General features: G+C 40.0%; 1 protein-coding gene across 1 annotated transcript; it reads left to right on the forward strand.

Annotated features, from left to right (window-relative positions):
- The first annotated feature begins 293 nt into the window (after positions 1 to 293).
- On the forward strand, positions 294 to 7,729 carry grk1 (G protein-coupled receptor kinase 1). The gene is given in 7 exon segments (NM_001201490.1): positions 294 to 1,118; positions 1,456 to 1,583; positions 1,696 to 1,853; positions 3,081 to 3,164; positions 5,403 to 5,527; positions 5,733 to 5,934; positions 6,806 to 7,729. Coding segments are annotated over 7 exon segments (1,692 nt in total). The 5' UTR covers positions 294 to 416; the 3' UTR covers positions 7,099 to 7,729.
- The last annotated feature ends 1,720 nt before the right edge of the window (positions 7,730 to 9,449 follow it).

The following is a 9,449-nucleotide window of genomic DNA, read 5'->3' on the forward strand; positions in this document are numbered from 1 at the left end:
GTCTTTGCTTTTATCTGTTTTCTGCCTATCACAAGCCTGTTATGCTTTCTATAACGTTTTGGAACCTGGTCTACCTGTCCTTTGCATTTCCATTTTATTCCTTGGTTCCTCCTCTTATCTTTTTTTGCATGCACATGGGTTAGGACAGGATAAAGTATTAGACTGAGGATAAGTCCCTCTGGAGAAAGGTGATGAGTCAGGCAGATCTGCATGTGTGCCTGCATGTGAATGAGAGAAAGGGAAGGGACTCTCAGGTTTGGCGATCATCTCATTGAAGAAAGTCCCTGAGATCTGTCTGTCAGTCTGTAGCGGGTACTACCTTGCTGCTTTGGTTTTGAGACCTCTGCTCTTCTGCAGCATTTACTGTATTTCCCACCTCTCACTTCACCTTTGTTCCTCCTCTCCACTGTGTCACCATGGATATTGGTGGCCTTACAACAGTGGTGGCCAACTCCGCCTACATCTCTGCCCGTGGGAGCTTCGACGGCACTGCCAACCCTGCAGCCAACCGTGACAAGAAGTTCCACTCCCGCCTGAAGCTGCCCCACATTACCGTTTGTGAAGGTCTGCGAGAGACTCTGGACCTGGGCTTCCAGACGGTCTGTGTGGAGCAGCCCATCGGCAAACGTCTGTTCCAGGAGTTCCTTGATTCCATCAATGAGTACAAGGGGCCCAGCCGTCTGTGGAAGGATATCGAAGAGTACAACATGGCTGAGGATGAAGACCGGGCCAAGAAAGCAAGCAAGATCTTGTCTCGGTACATGGAGCCCGATGCCAAACATTACTGCCCGTTTCTGCCAGAAAATGGCATCACAAAGGTAAAGGAGAAACACAAAGAAGCCGGGGATGAGCTCTTCAGTGAAACCATGGACAGCGTGATGGACTTTCTCAAGGAAGTGCCCTACACCTTCTTCCTGGAGAGCATGTATCTAAAGAGGTTTCTGCAGTGGAAGTGGCTTGAAATGCAACCCATAGGAGAGGACTGGTTCTTGGATTTTCGTGTGCTGGGTAAAGGAGGGTTTGGGGAAGTGTCAGCCTGCCAGATGAGAGCCACAGGGAAACTGTATGCCTGTAAAAAACTGAACAAGAAGAGACTGAAGAAGAGAAAAGGGTATGAGGTAAGAATAGCAGTATGTAGACAGATCTGCAAAGACTATGAACCTTTAGACAGTAGTCCACTGAAATCTGGTTACACTTTAAAAATCTTACAAATAAAGCAGAAACCTAAGATGTTAAAGAGTTTTAAAATGCACAAACCAATGCATTATCATTTGCTGTAACTTCTTGGTTAAGAAAAGTTTGCTGGTTCTGACTTCGAGACTATATTGGTTAGACAGTATTTTATGCATTTGTATTCTTAGAACTGAAGTCTGCATGATCATCTGTGGCACGAGGTAAACGTGTGGTCATCCTGGTTTAAGGTGTACTCACGCTATGTTGTTCTCTTACCTCTAGGGGGCGATGGTTGAGAAAAGGATCCTGGCACGAGTTCACAGCAGGTTCATCGTCTCTTTGGCCTATGCCTTCCAGTCAAAAACTGAACTCTGTCTGGTCATGACCATAATGAACGGAGGAGACCTGAGGTTAGAGTTCCTTTTCACATTTTTCCGTTTCACTCTCAAACTGGATTCAATCCAGATGTCTGTCTCTTTCCACAACTGTTTCTTGGGTCATCCAAGTTTCACCTTTTTCTAGGTATCACATCTATAATGTGGATGAGAACAACCCTGGGTTTGATGAACCTCGAGCCTGTTACTACGCTGCACAGATCATTCAGGGTCTAGAGCACCTCCATCAGAAGAGGATCATTTACAGAGACCTCAAACCAGAGAATGTTCTGCTGGACAATGAAGGTCAGACAGTCATTTGATTTACCCTTAAAAGTGCTGAAAAAAATGCCAAAGCTTCACATTTATTTATGCCTCTTTTGGTAATGTGTCCAAATAGCCTTAGCATCACAAAAAAGGGGATTTTTAAAAACAAATTGTTAGATTAATACACATCAGAGAACAACTTCTACAAGACAATATATTTCATGCTTTTTTGACCCAGTCAAAAGCTTTCCAACTGACCCTGTTGGACATTGTTGTACACGTAATAACAGTCAGTCCAACAATCTTATGGTTATTGTCAATAAGGGAAATCTACAAAGAATATATGTAGAAAAAGAACCACCGCATAGCAGTGAGAGCTGAGGGCAGCTTTTATGAGTGTTGGGCCTGATGTACTGTAGACATGACGTACAGTATGACTCACTTTTATTTTTTATTTATTACTCAACAAAAATGTGCAATATTAAACATGAAAAAAAGTAGCCTAGATTTAGCCAGCCCCACTATGGGGTGCAGGTAGAATATCAAAGATGGGGAGGGCAATCCTATACAGTTTGGGGTGTCATAATCCTCCAAGACCCTAAAATGCTTAGAAAACCCCGCTGTCATCATATCAGTAAATGTTTCCATGTCTATCTACTCCTTTGATCTGTTGAATACTCTTCCTGACGCTCTACATTTACCGGGCTGGGACAGGTACAGGCAGGACACTGGTTTTTGCCCTGTTGAGGTTGAATTGATCTTTGTTTTGTTTTTATGCCTGTCTGTCCATTTGTCTATCTATATATCCTTCTTTACATGAAACATTAGCACTGTCATGTTACATTTGTTAAAAAAGAACAAACTTTCCAAGGGGGAGGGGGTTAATTAAAAAGATTTTTTTTACACTTGATGTGAAATAAGGGAATATTTATTCCACTATCAAAAGAATCTCTGGGTTATCATGTGACTTTGTATGTAGCCAATAGTGGTCTATTCAAGTGTACTAAAGTAAAAGTGAGGCAGTACTGGAAGTTTATTATGTACTGGTACCATCTATTTATTGTACACTTAAAAGTATTCAGTTAGTATACTTCCTACACAAAATGTACATGGCCTATAGAATACTTACTATACTTCTACTCAAGTATACTTAACAAACTTCAAGTGTACTACTTCTTGTTAAGGGTTTCCTGAGGCACAGGGGGTTGGAGATCAGCTTTCAGACTGTCAGAACTTTCTGATCATACTCACTGTGTGTCTTCACAGGTCACGTGCGTATTTCTGATCTTGGTCTGGCTGTGGAGCTTGCTGACGATCAGTTCAAAATCAAGGGCTATGCTGGAACTCCAGGTAATTAAAAACAGTTTAACTGACTTTTACTTGGTTATAGTTGATTAGTGGGATCTTATTATGCAAACCCCTATTAGGTTCATCACAAAAAGTGAGGTCACTTAAAAAAATCTTGCAATAAATAAATAAATAAATAAAAAATACATGCTTAATATTGAGTAAAGTTGGAGAATGTCCAGAGCTTCTTCAGAATGAGAATACTTGTGTTGATTTTCTCAACTGTATTCCTAATATTATATAATGAGTACCGTAATTTCCGGACTACAAGCCGCTACTTTTTTCCTGCGCTTACAGCCCTGCGGCTTTTTCAGGGACGCGGCTATTTTATGGATTTAATTGGCGGCCGCCATGTACGTACTTTAGAACTCAGTGAATAGTTTGAATTCTCTATCTAACACCAAGCACGAGGCATTTTTTTCAACATACCTCTTGGCAGCCAAACAGCATGGACTTGACTTCAGGTCTTAGACACTTCAGTCATGGTTCAACAAAACAAACACGCATGCCCGGCCGCATCCCAGAATCCTTTGGGGCCATTAGACCCAACGTGCACGTGATCGCCGCTACATTATGATGAAGCTTTCAAGTTAAAAGCAATCGTTAAAAGCAGCGTAAAAAAGTCCACCGTCACCAACGGGTTTGGAAAAGCCGGTTTGCTGCGTGACGGAGAGAACAGCGCATGGAGTGAATGTACACTCCATTTACGGTTTCTAAGGAAACCGTAAAAGCGGAATTTTGCTTTGAAAAACTCACAGCCTCCGTGTGAGCTGGAGACATCTTCTCCTGCTGATTGAGCTGCGGGGCCAATGGTAGTCTGATGGCTCCCACACGTAACAACGCACCCGCCCCTCATACACAAAACGTACAGTATTAAGTCCGATTGCTTTGCACAGAAACGATTTGCTCCATCCACCGGCGCAACGGGGACGAAGTGCTCCTCCTTGAAGCTGCCCTGGCCAGAGGTGTCGGAGTAGATAGGAAGGGGAGACAAGGAGCGCGCGGGGCGGGAGCGGAGCGCAGAGGCGTCCGCGGAGTGCAGAGGCTTCTGAATTCTGACGCACGCGCCGCACTGAGGCGCGCGTATCGCGCTGAGGCGCGCGCTTTTCAGTCGCCGCTGCTGTATTTTACCGTTGTGTTTTCTAACCAGTCCTGTTAATCCCATAACGCTGCCGCGACACAAGCGGAAGGAGAGCTTTTCCCGTTCACCCCTCCATGCACTGCTGCTACTACTAATTCTTAAACACGTACAACAGAATGGCGAGCCGGGCGTTGGCCCCGCCTTTAGCCCCTAAGACTCATGGGAAATGTGGAATCGCGGATGTAAATTTCCTCATTATAACTGAGGGATGTAATGTTGATTATATGGTTACTGTTTGTAATTTTATGTTAGATACCTAGATTGTCAATAAGTAAAAAAAAAAATGAAATAAAAACACCATAACTGAGGGACTTGTGAACAGAATATAGGTCCATGCTGTTTGTCAGATGTCGATACACTCAAATACGTGACCCAGAGGCAAAGGTGGCACCACCCACAATGTGCTAATGAATTGCACTCTCTCTGGGATGCTGGGCGTGATCTGTCAGGATGACAATATCGACTATCACATGCGCGGCTTGTACTCTGACGCGGCTTGTGTACGTATAAAAGCAGTCAAACACGTGAATATGGGTGGGTGCGGCTTGTAATCGGGTGCGCTTCGTAGTCCGGAATTTACGGTACATTTTGATGTTTGACTTGATTTTGGAATGCAGTCCTTCAAGTTTTTCATTTTGGGTTATAGGAATGTTAAACATGTTCTTGCTAATTCACAAATGATTAAAAGAAGGAATCAATTTCTAGGGAAAATGTAGAGTTCAATTCTCTCCTGCTTTGACAAATGTTAACATTGATAAAAAACAAAGAATCATTGTTCTGTTTTGTGTACTTTAATGTGTGTACTGTTGCTTTGGAAAACTCATGATCGCAATAAATCAGCTTTTATTTGTTGTCAAAATAAAAGTGTTCCTGTGTTCAGGATTTTCTGTCAAAAAAACTTTAAAAACTGTTTTTAACCACGTTTTTGTGCTCCAAAAAGTTATGTTTCTTTTAATCTTGTGTGTTTTGAAATGGAAAAATTCTTACTGTCAAGATTGATTTAGAAGACTGGAGTTCATTTGTTTTATCTTAAAATATTTTCCACTCTGGAAGTGAGGTTTGCATGTTGACCTTCCTGTGGTGTGACCTTTGACCTTCAGGTTTCATGGCTCCAGAGCTCCTGAATGGAGAAGAGTACGACTACTGTGTGGATTATTTTACTTTGGGTGTTACTCTTTACGAGTTTCTGGCTGCTAAAGGGCCCTTCAGGACCCGAGGAGAGAAGGTAGACATTTTCTTATGGTGTTTTTCTCCTTTTTTTTGGTCATTGTGCCTTTAGCGTGTTCTGTTATGAGACATTTTACATGACTTTTGCTAAACTAGTAAGACAACATTGCGTACAGCTTGCCAAGTTTAGTTTGAACACTTACAGATTTTGTTACATTTTGCACAAGTGAACCCTATGACATCACTGAATTGGGTTTTAACAGGTGGAGAATAAGGTGGTAAAGAAGAGGATTCTGAACGACCCGGTCACTTACCCAGAGAAATTCAGTGAAAACGGCAAGTCCATCTGTGAGGGTCTGCTGTGCAAAGAGGCCGACAAAAGGCTTGGCTTTAAGAACGGGTCATGTGACGAGCTGAGGACGCACCCCTTCTTCAGTCAGATCAACTGGAGGAAACTGAATGCAGGTCAGTTTTTACAGATATGTATATTAAAACACTCTAACGACAACAACAAAAAAAACATAACAAAGAAGAAAAACTAAGCCTAAAAACTGAACCTAAGCTGTCAGTGAGCCCCTTTGTTTTTTGTAAAAATAAAAGTTAGGTTGACCTCACTCCTGTGTGCCAGTGGGGGATCCAAAGCGAGTAAGAGCTCATCAAAATCAAGGCTTTATCCAATTATTGTACAACTGACATTGTTAAGTATAAAATTAAAAATATATTCTATGATATATAACACATTTTTAAAAAGTTTTGGTTTTAAAATTCATTTATTCATTTTCTTCCGTTTTGTCCCTGGCCTATCCCGGCCACTTATGGGCGAAGGCAGGGGACCTCCTGAACAGTTCGCCAGTCTGTCACAGGGTCACATATCACACACCCATGCACACCTATAGACAATTTAAAGTGACCAATTAAACTATGAAGTATGTTTTTGTACGGTGGGAGGAAGCCAGAGTCCCCATAGAAAACCCACACATGCACGGGGAGAACATGCTAACTCCACACAGAAAGGTCCCCCACTGTTGGTCTGTTTCAGGTCCCCCAGCCAGGACTTGAACTGGGGCCTTCTTGCGTGAGGCAAGAGCGCTAACCACTGCACCACCGTGCAGCCCTGGTTTTAAAATCATTTTAAATAAATATATTGATGGTTTTAATACTGACAAAAATTAGTCATATATCAAAAAGGCTGGGTATTTCAAAATTTAAACATTTAAAAGTCAGAAAAAGGTCACCTCGCTTTTACTCCCACTCCTAACCCTTTCTGGAGAACTCCAGTGCAGCGCAGAACGTTTTGGAGCTGCTTGTGTTTATTGTTGATGTTGTGCGTCCTCAGGGATCCTGCCACCTCCCTTTGTGCCAGACTCCAAGACGGTGTACGCCAAAGATCTGGACGACGTTGGGGCCTTTTCTACGGTGAAGGGCGTGCAGCTGGAAGACGTGGACACAGTGTTTTTCGATGAGTTTGCTTCAGGGAACATCGCCATCCCCTGGCAGGAGGAGATGATCGAGACCGGGATCTATGGAGAGCTGACAGTCTGGGGCCCCGGCGGCGCTTTGCCCAATGATCTGCGGCGTGAATCCATCCTGGAGCAGCCGCCCAAGTCTTCAACCTGCTGCGCATCATGAGATAAAATTAAAAAAACGACAAAACATTGTTAGCAAATTTCTTTCTGTTTTTTAGTGCATGAATCATCATTTATTTTTCTTTTTAAATGTGGCACATTTGAAGTCAAACGATTCATAAGGGAGAGACATTTATTGGTAATGATGTTTTACTTTGTTTACAAAAGCAGTGCAGCACTAAAATGTATCCACAGCAATATTTCCAGTCTTTTCTTGCCCATGTTTTTGCTGTAATGTTAAACTAAGCTTATCTATTGCTAATTTAATTGATCAAGACTTAACAAATGCTTTCAAAGTGCTTAAGTCCACTTTAATGAAAACTGCTTTTTTTTACTTTAGTGAACACATTTTTCTCAACATTTATCTTTGTAATTAACATCACTATTAGTTTAACTACAGAGATGCTGTCTTGTGTCTGAAGGTGTAAATGAATGTAAAGAGAAATTATTTTTCCTACCTGTTGTTTTTGCTGCTTTTCAAAAAAGTAACTTCTCTGGGAAAAAGAACATCTAAATGGCTTTCATTTTGTTTTGGGAATTTTCTTTTGCTTTAAAATGTTCTATTATAGTTCACCAGCTTCAGATGTGAAACAAGCAGATGTTTTAAGTCTCAAAATAAATACTTTGCATTTCCAACCTATCTGTCTACAAGTGGATGCATCAGAATGGAGCTACACGGTCACAGCTACAACCTTTTCCAACGGCAATTTTGCGTCTGCTCCGGATATGCAACCATTTGCATGAAGAAATGCACAGAAATACAATTTTAAGCTTAATCTTCCCTCATAAGTTGTGGTGTCCCACAAGGATCAATTCTAGGCCCGCTGCTATTCAATATTTACATAAATGACATATTCAATGTTTCAAAGCTTATGAAACTCATATTATTTGCTGATGACACAAACATATTCTATTCTACAGACAATCATAGGGAACTTATCAAGGTGGTAAACACAGAGTTTAATAAAATAAAATTATGGATGGATTACAACAAATTATCTTTGAACCTAGATAAAACCAAAGTGATGTTTTTTGGAAACTTCAATGCAAATAAAGAGCTCTCAATTGAAATAAATAATGTCTTAATCAAAAGTGTTACAGAAATCAAATTCTTAGGGTTTTTTATCGATGACAAACTAAGTTGGAAGCCACACATCAGACACATACAAACTAAAGTCTCAAAAAGTATTTCAATCGTAAATAAATCTAAACATATATTAGGAAACAACAGTAGATATTTATTGTACTGTTCTTTAATATTACCATATTTCACCTACTGTATAGAAATTTGGGGGAATAATTACAAGAGCTCACTACATCCTCTCTTTTTACTTCAAAAACGAGCCGTCAGAATTGTACATAAAGCCGGATATCTTGATCATACAAACAATCTATTTTATCAATCAAGACTTTTAAAACTGTATGACCTTGTTGAGTTTTACACTGCGCAACTTTTATACAGAGTCAGTGGGAAATCGTTACCATTCAACATCCAGAAACAGTTCTTAGAAAATGAAGGAGGCTACAGACTGAGGGGATGTAGGAACTTCAAGAACAAACTGATAAGAACCACAAAGAAAAGTTTCTGTGTGTCGGTGTGTGGCACTAAACTTTGGAACGGTTTAAGTAATGAACTCAAGAAATGTTCAAATATTCAAATATTCAAGAAAAGGTATAACGAAACTCTTATTTCAGGATATGAAGATAAGAGGATTTAAGGATCAACAGGTGTTTGAATAATTCCAATTACATGCGTGAACTTGATTGTGGTGAAATAATCAAAGCTCTTTTAATTACAACCACTAAGTGTTACATTGTAATGTGCAATAATGATTACTGAAATGTTTCAATTACAATCAATAAGCCATTGATTTTGTTTACTTGATCTGCAATGTGTAGCAATAATTACTAGTTTAATGTTATCACGAGTTCTAATGATAATAAATTATTATTACATATCGGTATCGTTACTGTTTACTGAAATCATGAATGAATGTTTTCTGAAGATCATCAATCATTTCTAGGCACTGGATTTTGTTACTTGAAGAGAATCTATCTGATCAGAAACAGATTTAAAAACACTGTTAAACTATCAAATGAATGAACTCAGCAGGGGTTGGATTATATAAGCTTGCTTCTTCCCACTCCTTTTCAAGCAATAAATCAAACTCTACTTATACTTCAGTTAATGATCACTGTATTTAATTAAGCATATATGATTTAAGTGACATTTTTGTTTTGTTTTCTGTCTTTTTAATCTATGCATTTCATCATTTCTGTAATGAGTTTGATAAATATGTGTAAATTCTTTATTGCTTTGACTACAATGCTTGAAATAAATCAATAAAATCAAAT

The sequence above is a fragment of the Oryzias latipes genome, chromosome 3, assembly GCF_002234675.1.
Source record: "Oryzias latipes chromosome 3, ASM223467v1".
NCBI classification, from domain to species: Eukaryota; Metazoa; Chordata; class Actinopteri; order Beloniformes; family Adrianichthyidae; genus Oryzias; species Oryzias latipes.